Below are 23,220 nucleotides of genomic sequence, written 5' to 3' on the forward strand. Positions count from 1 at the left end.
TACACAAACTGTACATGCATACATACATACAATGTATGAAACATAATAGAAGAAAAAAGAATACATATATATATATATAGGGTTTAGATTATCAAATAGGCCACGCCTACCTGATGACGCAATATCTGTTACGCTGTTATGAAATCCCTGGAAATAAGTGCCTGCCAAAAATATAGTTCATCAAAGTGCTGCATTTAATTCCTTCCCAGTGGAAACAAAGGAAAATCAATACTCAGAAATTAACGAATATATTAAACAATATATCCGGGCAAAATAAATTAAAATGACATAAATCATTTTTCAAAAATTTAAATCAATTTGTTAAACTATTAATCACACACGTTTGCATTTGCGCCCCCTTCTGTTAAAATAAAATTATAAAACAAATCAAATTTCAAATTTATTGTTGTTAGAGCTTCTGTTATGGAAAATAATCAACACCTTTTGACCAATCAGAATCTATCTATCTATCTATCTATCTATCTATCTATCTATCTATCTATCTATCTATCTATCTATCTATACATACATACATACACATACACATACTTATATAAGTATATAGGTGTTGATTATTTTCCATAACAGCAACTCTAACAACAATAATTTTGAAATTTGAATTTTTTTTACATATTTATTTTAACAGAAGGGGGCGTGAGTGTATATATATTATTTATTTCACTAATTCCATTCAAAAAGTGAAACTTTTTGTATTTTATATTATATTCATTCATTACACACATACTGATATATTTCAAATGTTTATTTCTTTTAATTTTGATGATTATAACTGACAACTAAGGAAAATCAGAATTGGAATATTACTTAAGACCAATACAAAGAAAGGATTTTTAGAAATCTGGGCCAACTGAAAAGTATGAAGATGAAAAGTATGAGCATGTCCAGCACTCAATACTTAGTTGGGGCTCCTTTCGCCTGAATTACTGCAGCAATGCTGCGTGGCATGGAGTCGATCAGTCTGTGGCACTGATCAGGTGTTATGAGAGCCCAGGTTGCTCTGATGGTGGCCTTCAGCTCTTCTGCATTGTTCTGCCAATTAAGAACAGGGATCCCATGGTCCTTAAACCAGGTACTGGTAGCTTTGGCACTGTGTGCAGGTGCCAAGTCCTGTTGGTAAATTAAATCTGCATCTCAAAGTTGGTCAGCAGCAGGAAGCATGAAGTGCTCTAAAACATCCTGGTAAATACGGCTGCGTTGACTTTGGACCTCAGAAAACACAGTGGACCAACACCAGCAGGTGACATGGCACCCCAAACCATCATTGACTGTGGAAACTTTACACTGGACCTCAAACAACGTGGATTGTCTGCCTCTCCTCTGGGACCCTGATTTCCAAAGGAAATGCAAAATTTACTTTCATCAGAGAACATAACTTTGGACCACTCAGCAGCAGTCCAGTCCTTTTTGTCTTTAGCCCAGGTGAGACGCTTCTGATGCGGTCTGTTATTCAAGAGTGGCTTGACACAAGGAATGCGACAGCTGAAACCCATGTCTTGTTTGTGAAACCCATGTTTGTGTCTTGTCCTCCTTGTGCAAGGTGTCAATGGGTGTCTTTTGGACAACTATCAAGTCAGCAGTCTTCCCCATGATCGTGTAGCCTACAGAACTAGACTGAGAAACCATTTAAAGGCCTTTGCAGGTGTTTTGAGTCAATTAGCTGATTAGAGTTTGGCACCAGGTGTCTTCAGTATTGAACCTTTTCACAATATTCTAATTTTCTGAGATACTGAATTTGGGATTTTTCTTAGTTGTCAGTTATAATCATCAAAATGTAAAGAAATAAACATTTGAAATACATCAGTCTGTGTGTAATGAATGAATATAATATACAAGTTTCACTTTTTGAATGGAATTAGTGAAATAAATCAACTTTTTGATGATATTCTAATTATATGACCAGCACCTGTAGTTAAAAAATAACAAACCTGTTTAAAAAAAACCTAAAACGAACATTTAAATCAGGGGTCACCAACCTTTTTAAGACTGAGGGCTACTTCAAGGGAACGGAGTAGTACGAAGGGCTACCTGTTTGATGCAAACTACCTCAAGAGCAAAATTGCACAGATCACTTTTTAATAATAATAATAATAATAATAATAATAATATGGTGAAGAGACTGCTCACATGTCAATGTTAATTATTCTCCACAATTATTAACAATGATTTATACAACAATGATGGAAGGAATATTCACAAGTAATTTAGTCTTTTTCAAAAAATGTTCACATTTCTGTGCACCATTTTTAGTTTAATGTTATGGTGTTTTCAATGAACACGTTATCTCTTCTTTGTCTGTAAATGTCTGTTAGTGGGAAGCCTGGCACTGCATTCTGCACACCAGTGTACTGTAATCTGGTGAATAATTTGACACTGCAAGTCTGAGTGAGTCTTGTAAATGTGCATCAGTAAGGCGTGTTCTGTTTGTTCTTGATAAAGTTCATGTTAGAAAAGGCTGATTCACAGAGATAGGTTGAACCAAAAAGGCATGCAAATTTCATAGCTGCTGTGCACCACTACTGTACACCACTGTACTTTTGTGTGTCCACAAGGCACCAAAAGTTTGATGCAGACTGATGGGCTTTGAGGTGGAGGTCATTTTGCAACGTTAGGATTTCTATCTCTACCTGTCCAGCATCCAATTTGAACAGAGCACTTAGTTGCTCAGCAGTGCATGTCATGTCCACTTGCATGAAAGGATTTGTAACGGCTTTTTCTGTCCTTAATGCGCTGCCGGGTGGGTAGTTAGCATTGAAACTTTCGTGACGCAGACTGAAGTGTCTCGCCACATTGTGCCGCTTTGCCGTCGCAACAGTCGTCCCGCAAATGAGACACACACACTTTTCTTTGACTGACTTCAGAAAAGGCCAGAGTTCGTTATATACATTAAACATTTTTGTTTTAATTTTTTTTAATTAAATAAAATGAAATTAAATATCGTCATTTTAAAATCTATGTTAATGCAAGCGGTTTTTATTCAAAAACTACAGCAAGAAATTTTTTTTAGGTGGAGCTATATTTTGACCAGTGCTATTTTAGAACGTGCCTCGCGGGCACCTTAAGTGCTCCTTGCGGGCGACCAGGTGCCTGTGGGCACCGCGTTGGTGACCCCTGATTTAAATTGTTATCAAAAATTTAATTATAGAATTAATCTCGCTTTAGATTTGAAAAGTACAAATCAAAACCACAAAACACCTCGGTAATCTTTTCTGTTATGAACAATAACCAATGTGACTCATTTGTATAGCAAATTTCTTTTTGCTCCACTCTGTCGAGACCAGTCAGACTCATACGCACACACACACACAGTCTAAAACAAGTCTAATAGTCTAAAAACACTGGTTCTAGATACAGGTCTTGTTCCAGTTTATATCTAAACTGCAGCTCTACACAGTTCTGTTGAACAATACAGAAATCTGTGTGAACTCTACAGTCATTTTTATCCCTGTGTAAGTCATCTGTGCAAGTGTTTGTAAATCTTTGCTTCTTAGGCCTTTAATTTCTTAGCTTGCTTATATGAACCGGGGGTTTGTGCTTAAATGCACCAGATACAAAGACTTTAAACTCAAACTCACTCTGATTGTCACGTGACTAGTGTTTGTGACTCGCCAGACTTTTAGCTTATGTCTGAAAGTTCATAAGACCGCCGCTCACCACTATGGGCAGACTTTTGTAACCATTTCGGAACCGTTTGTGTTTCCGTCGTAGAGGGACGTGTACACCAAGTACTCACTTTTATCACTGCTACAGTACATCAAAGTGTGCAACTTTATCATGGATAAAAGAGGGGAATTGTGAGAATAATTGTATAAGATACTTTTATGATAATGTTGCAGACTTTCTGTACAGAGCACAATGTTCTATCACTTCTATCGCTGCTACACTAACTGTGCACCTCAATGACAAACCCGACCCCAGGACGTTGAAATTAAGCAGGTCAAGTAAACCTACATGTATCGAGGGTTCTCAAACCGTGTAGAGCGTGCCAATACTTTTTACTCCACATTGAAAATATGGTTTGATACAAATACACACGGGTGTTGCTGTGGCTGAATCACACATATCTTTGTACAAGGCACAAGGTCACTATGTAGGGTGTTCATGTTTTGTACCTTATGTACAGTGCAGATGAACTTAACTGGAAGATATCTAGGATTTACCCACACTAGAAGATGACAAAGTATATATATATATATACAAACAATCACCACTGCACTACTGAATAGTAAATTAAAAAAAGTGACTCTAGACATCAATCTGTGATGATTCTATTGGTCTGCTTTGTGGCTCCGCCCACATTTCCCTGCTCAGCAGTGCGACCAATAAGTTTGGTGGATTTTCAGACACATGGTGTTAGTGTTGGTGATTTACCCGGTCAAGGTGCGTGCGGAGAAACGCAGGTGACATCTCAGGTGGTTCAGGGCTTGGAAACGGTTACAGGTTTCAGACAGTTAAGTAGATGGTTAGCTGTAAAAAGAAACACATGGTCAGCGCTTGCTAACCCACAGCGTGTGGTTCACATCATGTACAAACAAGTGTGCTGAAGGTCCTTTTTGTTTCTCTAAACTTTCCCCACATTAAAGTTGACCTCATTTCCGTTTTATGTTAAGTTGCAGAAGCTTGCATGCTGAGACGGATCTTCTGATTCGTGTGTGTGCGCGTGTGTGTGTGCGCAGGTTTCTCAATTCCATACATTCAGAGTTTGTGTATATAGCTCAAAAATGTTGCTTTGTGAATATGTAGCAAGGATGATGAATATTTATTGATGCTTGTTGTTTTGTCGGAAAATCTAAACTAATATATATGTATATAAACTGTGGGTGAACGAACGAACGAAAGGGAACCTGTGTGTTTATCGGCGAGCGAGTGCGAAATCGTCACGTCAGCGTTGTGATCACGTGCGGTGCTGTGTGTCATGATCCTGATTGAGCTTCATGTTGAATCTTCTGTATTTATTGTTGTGTTGTTTTTAGTTTATAAAGAATAACTTTATATGAGACTCTATGTGTTTTACCCACAAAAACATAGACGAAAAGCTCTTGCTGCTGTTTCCTGTGTACCTTTGTGTCACTCGGTTCTCACCTAATGCTCGAGGTGCAAAACCACAGACAAGAAAAACTGTGTGTGTTTTTTTCTTTCATGACAGCACTAACATCTGTATCACAAACTCCTGATGACTCAGGGACGATGAACAGTCTTGTATTTATCCAGGTGCTTCTATTAGGTACTATGGTACATTAGGTAGTTTGAAATACTAATACGTTATCTATATCACAGTTTTCTGCTGCAGTTCACTGTTCAGACTTCAGGGGATCGGAAGCGTGTTATAAAACTCCGCCTCTTCAGTTGCTTGGAACGAAAACAGTCTGACTTCCAAGATGGCCGCTCATATAACGTTGCACTCTTCAGACACTGAATGTCTGAATATCTGTATGTAGCTCCATCAAACACCAAAGGAAAAGTTTTTTGAGGAACTTTAGTCAGATTTTTAAAGCATGTGTTTTTTGATCAATAATGATAAGAGGGTGATGTTTGTAAAAACTGAACACAAACAGCTCAGCTGAGCTATATATATTTATAACAGTTTATTGCACTTAAAGTTACATAAATGTGGCATTGAACTAAAGGTCATAACGTGTCATTTCTAATATCTCACTATGAAAAAAAAAACAAAGAGCCTCAGGATTTCGTCTCCGTCTCCTCGAGACAGAGATCAGCTCAGAACTTCACCAGTTAATGCAACAAAAAAAAAATCATATGTTTAAATGAGTTCCACTACATTTACTTGTTAAATCTATGACACTGACTCTGCAGGTTGTAGATAGATGCACAGGGCTCATGGTGGTTAGATGGTATAGAGAAGTTTCCAACCACTTGGTAGCTCGAGTGCACCGATGTCAGAAATGATAAGAACATCTCACTTCCTACAGTGTGATGAAACGTGTAGTCTGTGGGGTCACGCCGGGTCACTCCAGGTCATGTGTTCGGGGTTTTACAAGAGCGTACGTGCAGTTCTGGTCAGACGTCCTGGTAGGTCTGGTTGTCGTAAGGAACTGCACCTCAGAGTACTGCACAGTGTAAAAAAAAGAAAACATAAAAGTGAGGTATTATGTACACATTGGTACAGTCACCCTGCTCTGTACACAACCGCACAACAATACTACATCCATATTGATCATTCAGCAGACATTTTTATCCAAAATTGCTTATAAACACAATAAGCATAGTGACAGGTCAAGCAGAGGACATTATATGTGGTGTTTATGGCACAGTGTAAAATGTTTCATTTGTCTAGAAAGAGCTAGAGGGTCAAAGTGCAGAACAGATCAGTTTGTTTAGCCTGTTTATTGAAAATAATTGTATTTTAAATCACAAATACACTTTATTGTGTGTTTTGCCTAAAATGTATACAGTATAAAGATACATTTGCTTTTTGAGTGAAAATTCCTCGGGGTTATTGAAGAGCCGTGGTGTTGAAGATCTGTGGCGTTTAACACGTTTTAACTTTAACACACTCACACATATGAACAGGTCTGTGGCACGATGCAACTTTGGCATGTGGGACTTTCCAACGGCAACTGACATCATGCCTCACATCCACACTGACTCAAATACTACATTTATCTGTGAATAAACACCACCAGTGTGATGAAACGTGTAGTCTGTGGAGTTAAAAAGCAATAATCCTACCACGAGGTTGCCGTTGTTTTGTTGCTGCTGTGATGAACCAGGAGGTTGTGTCTGAGTTTTTGGAGATCTTCTGCAGCGCTGAACTGTAAAAACTAACACAGAAAAATACAGAATGAACCCAGAGACAATCGGCACCTCATTAACGAGGCCTGTGTTTCAATAACAATAATAAAAGATAGAAAATATAACACTGATTAAACAGTGTACCACGCTTCATTTTATACTGGTCCCCACACAGATGTTGCTGCTGGAAAGCGCGCGTGTCATTTCGTGCACGATTGCACGCGCATATGAACGCATGTTCACGTGCGGCACGGTTATCGAGCTGCCGTTTATAAACACCATTGCCCTTGGGCGTTTATTCATGTGAATGTTCACGCAATAAATTGTTGTGTGACAGACAGGCCAAGAGATGCACTGTCAGCACTGCACAGCTAATTTAATGTAGCTAGTCACATAGAGACTAGAGACAGAATCACATCAACTTAACTTTACTGTTATTTGCTCTTGCTGACATCAAACTTGAAGAGAACACAAGTTTACCTGATTCCTGTTCTCGCATTGCACTCTCATTTTGTTTCTTTTTTCTCTTTTCATGGCCAGATGTATAGCTCCGCTTCATATTGTCATCTACACAGTAAACATTAACACGCGCTGTTAAATGAGGCAGGGGGAGGCGGGGCCTTGGGTAATTTGTGGGACCATAATTCGTAGTGAGCGTATATAGGGCCGATCGGCTCTGAGTGTGTGTTAGTGCTGCTTGTGCGGTGTTGCAGCTACAGATGTTGTTGGTTGAATACGGCTGTGCCAAAGGGTGAGCGCAGCTAAGGTGGTAAAACAAGTTTGTGGTATTACCAGGTCTTGGCAGACGACATTGTGACTACGGTCAGACTTATAATATCCAAAAAAACATATTAGCGTGCCGACTTTTCCTCTTTTATTTACAATTTCCTCGCTCGCTGCGGCTCATTTTCTGCTTATCAGTCGCCGGTTACTGAAGAGAAATCCAGCAGACCGGCACGAGACAACGATATGGCGCAACCAAACGTGATACTGTAACATGATTGCCTGTTAGCGTGTCACTCCCTACTTTGCTAGGTTACCAGAGACTGAGTGCCTTTGTTAATGTAACCAGACTTGCTTCGCAACCTTGGTTTTCTTCCGATGAAGAATAAAAAATATTGAACGTTTTATCGAACACATTTTTTATTGATATCGATCACGTGTCTATCGCGATACATATCGTTATCGTTTTATTGCCCAGCCCTAGATCAGAATAACAGATCTGGTATTTTCGGATTAAACTCATAATATATTGTCAGTTAGTATGTCACCAGAACACACTGTAAATAAAACCCACCTGTGACACCTGTAATGACCAGAACACAGTTCATTATTACTGAGATGATGAGACTCGTCTGGAACCCGGTTCCTGTCTGATCCTGCAGAAGCTCAGTGTTACGTGTCTGATTCTCTGAAAAGGACAGAGTTTAATAATTAAACAAACGACTCACTTTATTATCCACAACATGTTTTATATCAGACATGGTTGAAGGTTTAGGCTTTTTACACACACATCTACCACTTTAGAAGTAAATGTTTAGATTGAAGGAAACAGCTGATTCAAGTGAGCAGTAATAATCAATATAACAACTTAGAGAATACGGAGTTATTTACAGTGTAAAGAAAGAAAAATCACATTTTGAGTGCCATTGATCTAAAAATATATACTAGCATTTTAGATCTACATGGTGATAGAATAAATTCAAGTTCTTGGCAGGTCTCAAAAGAAATGTGTAACACAAACGGACCATTTATACATTAGAATTAAAATAAAACAACAGTCACTTCAAACCAAATCCTGTTCAACATAGTTATTAGAGAATATTCAGAGAATTTTACTTTAAATAAACTCACCAGCTGAGTGACTGTGGATGTAAAGTCTGATTCCACGGCTGATGTTTGGAGGTGAATCAGTATGAGTTTGAATACAACAATAGACTCCTAATTCATTAGTACTGATATTGTGTATAAATAAACTGCTGTTATACTGCAGTGAGAATCTCTTGTTGAAGGTTGTGTTACTGTAATCTGCCCTCACGGATTTGCTGTTGAAAGAGCGTAATATTAACACTGGAGGTTCTGACGCCTTCATCAGGAACCAGTACACATTACTTAAAGACACATCACACTTTAAAGTCACATTTTGTCCCAAATCTACAAACTTCTGTGTGAAACATTCAGCAGCTCCACAGAACACAAGTAGATCTGATCAGGAAACACAAACACACAAGAAGTTAGATTAGAATAATTTACAGAAAATCAGTAGGACAAAGTTATGCAGTGAAAAGTTACACAATTTAATCACAAACTTGTGAATCTACTCACAAAACTGAAGCACTAAGATCCTCATGCTGACAGTCAAATGCTGTCCAGACGCTCGAGACACACTGCAGTAAGTGTGTTTAAGTCAGGAAACACTTCTGTTCAAGTTCAGATGCAGAAGTGTGCGGAAGTCTACAATGTAGTTATAACCACAGCTGCTCTTTTCCTCCCTCATCCCCACTTCAAAACTCACTCTAACATCAGTCACATTAATGTCAGATTAATTCATGTATGACATCACAGTTAGATTCCCAGACCAGAAGGTGTACAGTCATGTTCTCTAACAGCAGCAGATCAGACAGAAGTCCTCACTGTAATATAAATCACTCCTACAGTAACGGCTCATTCACAGGGACTAGTATAGTAAACGCTTCACACTAATAATAGTAGAAGGATCCGGGTACTGAAGTGGCCAGCCTGCAGTCCAGATCTTTCACCCATAGAAAACATTTGATGCATCATAAAGAGGAAGATGCGACAAAGAAGACCTAAGGCAGTTGAGCAACTAGAAGCCTGTATTAGACATGAATGGGACAACATTCCTATTCCTAAACTTGAGCAGCTTGTCTCCTCAGTCCCCAGACGTTTGCAGACTGTTATAAAAAGAAGACGGGATGCCACCCAGTGGTAAACATGGCCTTGTCCCAACTTTTTTGAGATGAGTTGATGCCAAATCAACTTAGTTTTCATAAGTTGATACATTTTCTTAGTTTAAACATTTGATATGTCATCTATATTGTGTTCTGAATAAAATATTGAAATTTGAAACTTCCACATCATTGCATTCTGTTTTTATTCACAATTAATTTGTACAGTGTTCCAACTTTTTTGGAAACGGGTTTGGTGTGTGTGTATATAAATAAATGATTCCTGTTATAATAAAGACCGCTTTTACCAACTACTTTTATCAATATTCCCAATACGTTGCACTAAACTTGCATATCACTACAATTTGCAAATGGCAGTAGTGTTAATTTCGTCACCTATTTTTAATTTAGTCTTAGTCTTGTGCCAAATGTCCTTGTTAGTTTTAGTCATATTTAGTCATTCACATATCTTTTTTGTTAGTCTTAGTTTTAGTCGACTAAAAGTCTCGTCATTTTAGTCTAGTTTTAGTCAAAAGAAAACTCAAGGTATCTTAGTCAAGTTTTAGTCGACTAAAAGTCTTTTAATTTTAGTCTAGTTTTAGTCAAAAATTGTAGCTTGACCACATCTGGAATCTATTGTAAGAATAAATACAACGAGGCCTCATTAAATGCAATAATATCAGGAACACAAGTGTTAAAGTGGAAATAAATAACTTAATGAAAAGCCTAAGATCAAAACTGTAGGGGTGTGTATATATAAACACTCTAAAAACTGCTGGGTTAAAAACAACCCAAAAACACCTCTTTTCTATCGTAGTAATGTAGAGACGCAGCTACAACCGTGTTTTGTGTAGTAACAGTGTTTAGCTCAGGAGTTATTGACTCGGGAAACTCCAATCTGTGAATGTGACCAACTTTACTTAAGTCTAACAAAATACGTTACCATCAAGTAAACGCCGTATCAAAACCGTATCTAACACAAAATCATTTATAATAAAGTAGATTTAACACGTACACAAGTAATATATAAAAGCATTTACCCTATTTCCTTCCAAGCTCCGATGAAGATGCCACGCACGCTCTCCTGTTCACTGTTCTGGGATCTGTCATGAGTTGGAGCACGGCTGTCACGGCCGCGAGATAGTCTCACTGAAAGCCTGACTGAAAGCCTAAATTGTGCTTATAACATTAGTGTATACAGTAAAGCAGATTTTTTTTATGGCTATGAACATCGTTAAATACATATTGAATAACATACGTTTCAGACAGAATTTCACTCGCTTTTATCTGAAGACGCAAAGAAGATGGCGGCTTCGCGCACTGGTGTCGTCCGATTTTAACGTTGACGTGCATGCTCTCTTTAACGTCTGTGTTCCCGACCCAAACCCACAATTTTCAACCCAAACTTGGTTTAAAACAGCCCAAAGTCCTACCAAACGGCCTGTGTTGTATGTATGTATGTATGTATGTATGTATGTATTGCACACACCATTATTGATGATATTTGGAGCAATATTACATGTAATCGTTAAACTTGATTCCCTTACATATACATTTGCTTTTAAGCCTAATTATTCATTTTGATTATGATGTGATTGTGACAGGGGCTTGGGAAGAGGTTTCAGGTTGGGGGGTGCTGAGTTTTTTCTGTCACCACTTTTGAATAAGAAACAATATCGAGGCTATAAAACTTGTCAAAACTCCGCGAATCACAAAAGAATCAGTGAGAAGTTGAGAACACGTTTAAACAGTGCACACACTCGAACTTGACCACACATCACATTTTTTACTTTATTCATACTGCTTTTAATCGTAATGCAAAGACCGGTCATCGGGACATAAGCTGTCATGTACAATAAAAGAGCCTGCGCAGCGACAGGAAATATAATTTAACACAAAAAGCTGCCTAGACCAGGGGTGGAGTTGTGCTCAGTTTTTATTTTTATTTTATTTATTTATTTTGAGCGGCATGTGGACGAATTCTTTTCATTCTATTTTATTTCTTGATAACAGACCGCTGCGAACTATAACACACCGTTGCCATGAAAAACGGAGCGTTGCCATGGACACCCAGCATTCTAACCGTAGAGACGGAGCGCACTATTTTCTTTAGCGGAAACAATACAGTTGTTTTTAAATCAATAAACTCCTTTTTAAATCATTCTTTAACATTTTTGGCTATATATTTTTAACTATTATATTCTATTATTTTTTAATATACTTATAATATATACACTGTATATTCTCACCTGTACTCAACCTCTCAGAATGTCACTATGCATTGTACCCTGTATAACTGTGCATGACAAATTAAACGTTCCATAGTAAATCAGCAATAATTTTCCCACTAGATGGCAGTACACATCACTATGTAGTTTTTTCAGTACACTCCAATAGTGTTATTACTGCAAAATAAACAAATGTTCTAATATAAAATGTACAGGCAATTCTTATGACCAAAAAAATGTATCTGTAAAGGTCACAAATCATGTGTGACTTGGCCACAAAATAAATGTCTCTTGCTATAAATGAGAGCAAAGAAAAACGTATACCTGCTAAATGACTAAACTAGTTTTTTTTTTATGTATAGTTTATAAACGTAATGTATAACTCACGTAAAAACAGTCCTGGTTTCTAGAAACAGAAAATAGTTACTCCAGCAGTGTTAACATCATTGGGGTACATCACATGGCGGCCAATACATTACTCATGAACTTGCGAAAATGAAGGCTTGTCAGCTGAAGATAAAAATTGACAAGAGAAATCAGTTTCAGCAGATGCACATTTAATGGACACGCACAAAACTCTCTGAGACTGCTATCCAGCTAGTCCAATGGGCTGTCAGTGAGTGTGGCTTCTTTGTGACCCAATTCTGTTCAAGTATGAGATGCTGCTCAGTCACATAGCAACATTTTCAAGATTGTTGGTGACTTTATGAAGGTTAAAATTTGTTGTATATTGTTTAAATATACACTAAATATGGGTAATGGTGTTATATGCTAAAGCATTTAACCTAAGTTTGTTTCATTTCAGCATGCACTAGGTACCTTTTTACACAAGGAAGGCAAAAAGCATGTTTAATGAATAGTGAAGGTGAAGCAGGAATGCATTATAGTATTGTATCAGGAGGTATGGTTCGCATTTTTCGCAGCGTTGATGACACAGCGTACCAGTGTCTTGGTTGTGAAAGTACAAGGGCTGGGCGATATGGCCTAAAATAAAAATCCCTGCTTTTTTCACAAAAAATTCAATTTTACGATTTAAATCAAATTTTCCTGTATATTTATATAAACATACACCTGAGACAGATTCCAAGGGACCGTCTGCAAAGTGCAAAACCCGAAAAGCGAATACTATAAAAACAGTCAATAACTTCACTGTAATACACTGTACTGTCACCAGCTCACACACATCACTGTAATACACTGTACTGTCACCAGTTCACACACGTCACTGTAATACACTGTACTGTCACCAGCTCACACACATCACTGTAATACACTGTACTGTCACCAGCTCACACATCACTGTAATACACTGTACTGTCACCAGCTCACACATCACTGTAATACACTGTACTGTCACCAGCTCACACACACCACTGTAATACACTGTACTGTCACCAGCTCACACATCACTGTAATACACTGTACTGTCACCAGCTCACACACACATCACTGTAATACACTGTACTGTCACCAGCTCACACACACATCACTGTAATACACTGTACTGTCACCAGCTCACACACATCACTGTAATACACTGTACTGTCACCAGCTCACACACCACTGTAATACACTGTGTACTGTGTACTAGGCCAATCTCATATTGTGGCTGAAGCTGAGCATTGCTGAGCTGTTGTAAATCAGCAAAGTGAACAGCAGTGGACTGAGCACACAGCCATGAATGTGGGGTTGTTGGTGATGCTATTCCTGAGCCGGACTGACGGTCTTCTCCCTCCTCCTGCAATATTTTTTATTTCTGTAAAAAGAAACAAATGTCCTAATAAACAAAGGTATCAGTAATTCTCATAAAAACTGGTAAAGACTACATTTGTTGTTAAAAGATAAAAACCAACATGAAGATCAGAGAGATGACTGAACAAGCATTGGCATTGAGCAAGCATTGGTTATAGACAATATTTAAAAAATAAAAGCGAAACCACTGTTTTATTGAGCAACAGACACCAAACAATAGCAGCTGGTAAAGATTTTTTCTGTGAAGAAAACCCAACAACAATCAGTGACCTCACCAACAAATCATAGAAGGCAGGGGTGACTGTCTCAAAATCTACCTTTTGAAGAAGCCTTAAAGAGCAAAAGGTACAACAGCCTGTCTATTTAGATTGTTGTTTGGAAAGCTGGAAATCAGGTAAGTAAAGGTTTGTATAAAGGTTTGCCTCATATCCTCCCGTTTTTCTGACACAGCACTTACATACATCTTGAACTTCATGTTGTCTTCAAAGGTCCAAACTGTACAGCAGACTGAACCCCAGAAGGAACATGCTGCTTGCTCTTATTGTCATGTCACCACTTTGTTGGTCTGGATGTAAAAACAAACAAGGAAAGAAACCAATTACTTTGTTTGACTGAAGCACACACACAATACTCTTACTTTTGAATGTGTAAGTGAAAGAGAAAATCAGAAGTGAGTAAAGGTTTTAGTAACATACTTGTATACTGACCCTGCAGTGTGAGAGACTGGGTTATTAAACCTGGTGGGAAAAACTTTTGTAAAACATTCATCCTGAACATGAAGAGGGATTAACAGGAGATTTGTACACACACGACACACAGCATACACTACTATAGACTGGAGGGAACGTGGCACTGAAACAAGGGCAAGAGACGACAAGTCAAACAAGGAAGTAACAGAGTCTTATTTAAAGCAGTTAAAGGAGCCATGACTTTAGCTGTAACTGAACAGGTCATTTATTTATTCTGTAACTGACAATCTAGACAATCTTACATAGTATATTATACAGCTTTGTGGAATATGTAGCCATTTCTGTCATTTTAGGTGACAGAGTTGAAAATACACTGCTTGTTTGGTGTGTGTATATTTCACAGTGTACATTAGTAGAACAGTTAAATTAATGTTTATACATATGTGCAGTTATATGGCAAGAATACAGGATTCTTGGTGCAAATGATTTTGAACTTTTAGGTGGATTGTTAAACCAATTAGTTACACTGTTCTTTTCACTTTTTGAGCTGGAAGACATTTCTAGTTGTCCATTTCTAACGTGCCTTGGCAGTGTTCTGTCTTACTAAAAGAAATGCTGGATAGCTAAAATAAAAGATACTTGCTCTTTCTATTTGAGGAAACTGAACAGAGGAGCTTTAGTGCACTACTCTACTGTTTGAGCAACAATAATGCTATGCTATGATGCTAATGATGGTGTAATGATGCACTTGTCCTGTTCATTAAAATAGTGCTTAGCGAACTAACAGGAAGTTTGACATAATACTACTATAGACATACATACAAGAATTTCTAAGCATATCAATTAAATTTCTATAATTCCTAGTATTTTGTCTTTTTATTTTTTAACTTTTTTGTTATTTTTTAAATTTTGTATTTAATTCTATGTTTCACAAATATTTTCTTACAACCACTATAAAAAATTATGGCATGAAATTGACAATAAAGCCTCTGCCTCAAACAGATTCACATGTTTTTACACTTACAATAGACTTAATATAGAACCAAATTAATCATAATAATCATTAACTTTAAAAGGTCTGGTTAAATTAACACCACCATCTATAAGAAACAAAACACTGTACATATCTGTGTGCTTTTAAAAACATGATACTAACCTTTAACACTTAACTGTACTTTCTGAATAGATGTTGGGGTGTTGCAGGTGTAATTTCTCGAGTCAGAGAGCGTCACATTACTCAGCTTGATGGAGAAGTTTCCGTTTGTAATATCAGTTTGAAAAGTTTGAACTCTGTCTCTGTATTCTGGGCTCTGCTCAGAAAAATCTTCTTTACTCTTGATGATATCAACCAAAACTTTTTCTTCATTATCTCGCCAAAATACATCCACACTAACTACAGTGCGGTTGATGGAACATGGTAAGATGACTGTATCACCTACGAAGGCTTCACGAGTCTCAATGCTCTGCACCAACACTGAAAGTACAACACAAACACACAAGAAATCAAATGTAGGTGAAATCTACCAGTTCCCTCCACTTCCTGCTGGATTGTGTATCATCAATGAAGTCAGACAGATTTTCAGAGGTGTGTTAATCTCTCACCATTGTGTATCAGCAGATGGACCATGAAGAATAATAAACATCTGTGGAAAAGGAAAAGACCTACTGTTAAAGCTGTTTCCATACAGTGGTTCATATTATTCAGTTTGAGAAACTAATATGAAAATCACCAATTTTCAAAGAGACAAAGAATGCAAATAAAGTTTCTAAAGACCCAATGAAATGTGCTCAAACATTTGCATACCCTGAAGGAAATTGTTAAACATTGCCATTTATCTGAAAAATAAGACGGGTTAAAATAATGATTTCTTATTTAAGGATTGTGGTCACGTGAAGTCATTAATGATCACATAGTTGTTTGACTCCTTTTTAAACCCTAAAGATAAAAATCCCTGAAATCACCTAAACAACCCTGATGAAAAGTTTGCATAGGCTTGAAGGTTTGGCTACATTATAAACACACAGGTCGACACACAGAGGTTTAAATGGCTATTAAAGGGAAGTTTCCACACCAGTGACTCATTGTAATTAGTGTCTGTACATTTTAAGAAGAAATAAATGTTATATTTAAGCAATGTCTTATAATTTAAATTATACTACTTAAATGAGACTTTATAGATTAATTTAATAAGAAATTAAACAATAACACCATTTCATTTTTTTATTGTTGACAAAAAACAGGTAACACTACAATATACTCAAGTTCACAATGTTAACAATACAGTGTTTAGAGGAAAATACATTATTCAACAATAAAGCATTAAACTGGATAAAAATAAAGGAAAAAGGAGCACATGAACACACTCCTTTTGAGTTGATAACTGTTAACTCATATCAGTAGAGCAACAATAATGCAGTTTTAACATACAGTACACTATAAGCGCAGAACACTGGTAAATGTTAAGAGCACTTACTGCACTGACTGGACAATCAGAACAAGAATCTGTTCAAAGATTCACACTGTGCATCTTGAGAACATACAGGCATGGCTTCTGAAGCTAGCTTAGCCCTGATGGTAGTTAACTATAATGTTTTAATAGGTAACCTCGTTTGTCACATATAAATTCACAAAACTTCAACTGCATCTTCAAAAGAACCTGTGAAAACAGAGCATAAGAAAACGTTTAGATTAGCAAATCACTTTCTCTGTAAAACGTTAATGAACATCTGCTAATGAATACATCTTTTAAACAGTTTAAGTTGCTACTAGAAACAAACAAAAAATAATAAGTTTCAAAAGAAACTTTAAGAAACACGTTTTTGAACGGTTATTTTAATACACCAGAGACATATGTTACCGTTAGCGACAAGCATGTGTACATGCATACACGCTTATATGAACCAAAGGAAAAAACTTATGCCAGCGAAATACAAACGTTGTAACTGGGAACATATAACACTGGCTAACATTATTAAATGTGACCTGACAGAAATAGCTCGTTACTATGAACGGACAGAAAATGAGAAAAAAAAACTAGCATCAATCGTCGCATTTACATTAAGTTAACTTATTAACGTTTAACTAACATCAGTTTTAGGGTAATCATTTATTGTCAGAAAGATTTCTATATATTAGACTATTTACACTCACCGTTTCAAAGTGCTTTCAAAAAACCACGGTTTGAGTGCCGAGGACCAGACAGCGCATTGTCACATTGACCTGTTTCAGGCCCCGTCCCTCCCCTCCCTTACAGAAGCGTAACATACCAAGTTGTCTCTGCTTAACATGATCACTGCACTCAATATTTCATCTGAATAGTGCAAACAACTAATTTAAATTAGTAGTGACAACGTTTTTTAAAAAAACAACAAAGAATAAGTACGGACCACTTAAAATGTTTCATTAACACAAAATCTGGGTTTAGAGTGTAAAAGGTCAGAGAGTTTCTCAGCTCATGAGGTGATGCACTGACTTGGCTCAATACTGCACCATGGGGAAGACAAATGAACTGCAAATGAACCTGCATAATAAGGTAGAGGAACTTTATAAAGCAGGAAATGGATTTAAAAACGTCTCAACACTTGAAAATGCCATTGAAAATGCTGTTCAGACTCTGATAAAGAGATGTAAAATAAGAGGTTCTGTTGATAGTATGCTATGGTCAGATAGCGCAAGAAGGTTGGTAGAATTGTTCAGGAAAAAACAAAGAAAAACTGATGTTTTGAGGCTATGTGTGCTCCAGAGGCACAGGGAAGTGAGATGAATTGAAGGTAAGATGAAAGCAGCATGTAATCAGAAATTACTGGCAGACAATTTGCATTCTACAGCACGAAAGCTGCACATGGTACCAGCTTAGATGTTCCAACATGACAGTGATCCAAAGACAAGGTTGTCCCTCCAATGGCTACAGCAGACAAAGGTGAAGGTTCTGGAGGCCATCACAGTCTCCTGACCTCAATATCATTCAGCCACTTTGGGGAGATCTCAAAAGTGCAGTTGTGCAAGACGACCAAAAAATGTACAGGAACCGGAGGCATTTTGCCAAGATTTTGCAGCTCAACCACCTGATAGAATTTAGGAGCTCACGCACAATTATTACAAAATATTGCATGCTATCATTGATGCTAAAGGGGGAAATACACCATATTAAAAACTAAAGGCATGCAACTTTTGAACAGGGATCATTTCCTTTTTATTTTTTGCTTGATTCTATCATTCTGTTATGCCTTACATATTAACTTGAGTCCTATAAGAAATAAAATACATTTTTGTCTTCTCCCAAAGTAGACAAACCTTTGAGCACAATTTATTCACACAATAGCCAAGAGCATGTGAGACAACACTACTCCACCCACACTAAACAAATCTGACAGAGCTAACTATATACAGAACTGTGACTAATTTATAACAAGATTTTTTTTTCTTTTTTTTCTTCCCCAGCTGTGGAGGATTCTCACCACTGCCTTCCAGTGGTCACACAGAGCCATCAAATCGTCACTGGGAATCGTCTCTGGGTAGGCATTTGGAGAAACATTACAAACATTTATCTACACCATCATTTATGTTCTTATACAGCTTTAGATCAGACCATAACTCGGCACATTGTTCCAGGTGTTTCTTTTATTGTATTGGGTTAATGACTACAACACAAATTTCAAAATCTTTTGTGAAACTTACCACAAAATTAATTGTATTTCTATTAAATAAATGTTACACATATGATAAAGTTTAATTAATTGGTCAAGGACAAAACTAGTCGAGGGAACATTTCACTTTCTTAGAAGCGAGAAATCCTGAAATTTAATAACAAGAACATCTCCAAAAATCTGTACAACATTAATAGTGATTTCAGGCACACATTAAAGGTGGGGTGCACGATGTTTGAAAAATGCTTCAGAAAACTGAGTCGGGCCGACAAACAAAACAAACGTGTAGCCAATGAGCAGAAAGGGGCGTGTCTTATCGATATCTGGTGGAGAGAATGTTCAGTGCGCGTGTGTGACATTAGCATAAAGAGACTGAAATATTGACATGGTGGATACCTGCCATTACCTCTGCCTCGAGTCCTAGGTGTCGAACGTTGTGCTCCGTGTGAAATGGAGCTAAACCTTTCACGGTACAACACACAGTACTACAAAAACACATTTGTATTACCATAGCATTACTCATTGAGTTCATTTATTAATAAAATAAGCTTCCCCAGCAGGTTCCGCAATAATAGTTGCCTGGGTTATGTGTGTATGTGTGGGGCGGAGCTATCAAAACAGGGGTGACACCCATTTGGGTTAGGAGCGTGTTTGTTTTGGTGATTTCAAATGTCAACATTGGCTTTCAAACATCGTGCACCCCACCTTTAAACTCTGTGCACTTCATAACATGTTCTTCCTTACAGACTGTTAATATTTTAGCCTCTCAGTTAGCTTTCCCATGTGACAATAGCACAATGTGCCACACCTTAAACAACTTTAAGTCGTTTTTTATTAACTGAGCTCCTGGAAACTGCTCCATGATAATGATAACATGCTGCCTTTCCCATAGTCCATGAAAGAAAAAAGAAAAGTTGAAGGATCTGTTTGGACTCGTTCTGCAGATAAGGTTTTTGTTTTATGTGGGCGGTTCGATGTTGAGGTTGAATAAAAACCGGAACCTGAGTAACTCCACCTGTGAGGCAGGGGCCTGTTTCAGAAAGGAGGTTCAACCAACTCTGAGTTTAAACTTGAACACTGAGTTGACAAACCCTGAGATGGGAAACTGAGTTTTTGGTTACAGAACAGCTGAAGAGAGTTTTATCAACTCTAAATTGACTGACAGATATAGCAAGTCACCATCGCAACAGAGTCAGACAAAAAATAAAAGTCTGCATATTTCTCACCAGCAGAACTGAAAGTGCTTATGCAAGCATATGGAGAATTTGAACATGTATTAATAAACAACACTGCTGTATAAAACAATAGTGGATTTAGTGGATCAAATATTAATGTGGTGCATTTAAAAAAAAAAAAAAATACATACATACATACATACACACACACACACACACACACACACACACATATATATATATATATATACACATACACCTTTAAAAGGTATATTTTTCAATTCAAGGATAATTCATGCAATTGTATATTGTTTATGTTTAAGTGCAGTTTTTTGTCTCTCCTTATTGTTCAAGTGGTTGATGTTGATTTACGATTTAGAAAGTAATTAATAAGTAAATAGACCAAATTAGTAAGTAGACCAATACTTTTTAGAGATAGTAATTATTACATTAATCTAATTAGTCTAAAATTACTAATTAATCTAAAATGACTTGTTTAAGATGTAATTTGTAGTTAGTAATTAAGAACTATTTTAGAGTAAATTCCAAACTGTTATAATATCGGAGGTGAAACCGGAAGAACAGTATTTTATTTTATCAGGAAACACAAAAATTGTCAGAAAGCGGAAAGCACTTAAGAGCGAGGCACACTTTCCTGGCCTCTCTGCAAACAGTAGCCTTATTAATATGTTCTGCATCCCCCGATGTTGTACACAAAACTACCATTTGCAAAGAAACGTAAGGCAACGCAAAGCATCTGCTCGGTAAGAGCACGGCCGCGATGGCTGATGTTTCTGATGTAAGGATGGATGAGATTATGGATGTATCTTATTGACTGTAAAGAAAAACTGTACCGCTCAAATAAAAATGCATAGGGATGTGACACAAAATCCACTCTGGGCCTCAAAATCCTCTCCCGATGTAAATGTAACTCCCTATGAATACAGACTCTTCATCAACAGGATCGTCCATAAAAGGACATTTTATTCCCTTTGATGCTCTCTGTGTAACTGAAATGTGTGCAATGAATGAGATGTTTAAACATCGCTTCCTCTTTAAAAAAGGGGAGGAGACCGAAAGAAACTCTGGGTTTACTGAAGAAAACCTGCTCCCGACCAGGTTAGGTTCACAGAGTAAGTTACTATGGTAACTGACTCTGGGTATGTTACCTCTCTTTCAGAAACGGACTTAACCTGCTTTCTCGGGTTTAAACAGGCCCCAGGTCTAATCCTCCCACCTGTGAGGCAGGTCTAATCCTCCCGCACGTTTCCATAGCTACGTGCTTGACGCGGTGACTACTTATTTATTCCGTTTGTTTTGTGCAAGTCTGTAAAACACCACGGACTGAACCCCAGGACATCAGTTTCATTAATTTACTCTATTTTATACAACCAAGAAACGTTTAACAGACAGAACGCGTCAATTCGCTGACAGAAAAGGCCATTTTAAGGAGATAATTTTGATAATAAACGGCCACATCTTTTAGCTAGCATAAAACTAGCACTTAGCCAGCTGCTAGCTAGCTTCATTCCGGTTCCGAAAAAGGCCTTATAATTGTTTAACTAAATGAGCGCCTTAAATCGGTCACTTGTATTCTATACATACCTCCAGTTCATGATGTAGAACATTATTAAAAAGGTTCTTTAGGAAACAGGAACAAAATCAACTAGGCGAATATTTTAGATTACGTCACGGCGGAAGACTGGTTGTGTTTAACGCGCATGCGCAGAACCACATACGCAAGAGGATAATAATGGGAAATTTCACTAACAATTTTAATTGAATTTAGACGTGAATTGTTTATTTTCGATCGTGGATTTCTAATGATTGTTTCTAATTACTTAAACGAAGGCGGAGAACGACAGACCTAAAGACATGACCTCATATGTCGTACAATCGAACCCATGTTAACCTGGTGAGGGCGCTACTGCTCAGGGTTCACTGCCCTCCTGCTCCCCTGCCCCACTGCACAAAAACATTCTTCCGTTAACAGCTACTTTGGCTCAAACCGAGTATAAAAAGTACAATGGAAGCTCCGCCCACTTTACTTCTGCTGTTGAGACGAGAGCAAACGTCATCTCACACGACCATGTCGAATTCTTGATCCTGATTGGTCAGGAGGTGTTGATTAATTCTCCGTATTCCCCAGCATGGTTTACTTCTGGAAAAAGATGACAACCAGGTCAAAATGTGTGTGTTAAAGACTCGGGCAGCTAATAATAAAATGTATAAAAAAAGAAAACGGGTTGTATAAAAGGGAATAAAGCAAAATTGTTGACGTAGTGAAGTATTCTGTAAGATGACAGATAATTAACATTTATGGAAGGAGTCCCAGTGCATTGTGTTTCCTGACACAGAAAGTCTAAAGACGGTGGAATTCTTTCTTTCTCTCTCTCTCTCTCTCTCTCTCTCTCTCTCTCTCTCTCTCTCTCTCTCTCTCTGGTGGAGAGGGTGATGTGTGGACATTTCTAGCTATTATAACATAAAAACATTACTTTTTCTGCACATATCACAACATTAAATGTACCAGTAACCACTTAGAATGTGTGATGTCTCATTCATTAATAGATCATTACTCTCAGTCATTAGAAACTATTATATAAGTGGTATAAGAGTAATAAAAAATTCCAGACCACGCTGCTGACAAGTCAGAACAGACAGATATTTAACATTAAATGTTGTAAATGTAAACGGCTGTACAGCGTGTCGAAACACGTCCAGACACATCAGGAACGTGAAAACTGATGCTCGGTGTAAATACTGGTGCTCACAGATGGATAAGTAGATAAATTTTGGTAGTAACTACATGTGATCCTGATCAAACAAGTGAAAATGGAAGACTCAGGACTTCTGTCTTTCCCCCAATGGGTTTGTTTCACTTCCGCTAATCTCATATTCATTATTTAATTTCAAATCAGTCTGTCAGAGTCCCGATATTTATACACAAGTAACACGAGTGCAACTTTTAATTAAAGCTGCAAGCAGCATTTCCCGGGTTCAAGCGTTTAAGGCCTTTAGGGAGTTTAAGGCCTTAAAGGATTTTCACATA

General features: G+C 37.5%; 1 protein-coding gene across 11 annotated transcripts in view; it reads right to left on the reverse strand.

Annotated features, from left to right (window-relative positions):
- The window catches only part of LOC132839053 (myelin-oligodendrocyte glycoprotein-like), a 30,235-nt gene that overhangs the window by 758 nt on the left and 6,257 nt on the right, over positions 1-23,220 (reverse strand). For 2 of the 11 annotated variants that reach the window (XR_009647690.1, XR_009647691.1), the window contains exons 1-11: positions 21,777-21,964; positions 15,952-15,992; positions 15,506-15,823; positions 14,356-14,397; positions 14,118-14,225; positions 8,626-13,664; positions 8,069-8,182; positions 6,709-6,800; positions 5,940-6,086; positions 4,390-4,485; positions 111-161 (exon numbers count right to left, since the gene is read on the reverse strand). Coding sequence is in view for 8 of the 11 variants with exons in the window: in XM_060859802.1 (XP_060715785.1) it covers positions 14,210-14,225; positions 14,356-14,512; positions 15,506-15,823; positions 15,952-15,992; positions 22,215-22,249 (567 nt within the window). In the remaining 3 variants the exon portion in view is untranslated. Of the gene's footprint in view, positions 1-110; positions 162-4,389; positions 4,486-5,588; positions 6,087-6,708; positions 6,801-8,068; positions 8,183-8,625; positions 13,665-14,117; positions 14,226-14,355; positions 14,513-15,505; positions 15,824-15,951; positions 15,993-21,776; positions 21,965-22,038; positions 22,135-22,214; positions 22,333-23,220 lie in introns of those variants that run through there. The other 9 variants (XR_009647689.1, XM_060859805.1, XM_060859804.1 and 6 more) reach the window with 9 other exon arrangements.

Source organism: Tachysurus vachellii, chromosome 23 (genome assembly GCF_030014155.1).
Source record: "Tachysurus vachellii isolate PV-2020 chromosome 23, HZAU_Pvac_v1, whole genome shotgun sequence".
In the NCBI taxonomy this organism is placed as follows: Eukaryota; Metazoa; Chordata; class Actinopteri; order Siluriformes; family Bagridae; genus Tachysurus; species Tachysurus vachellii.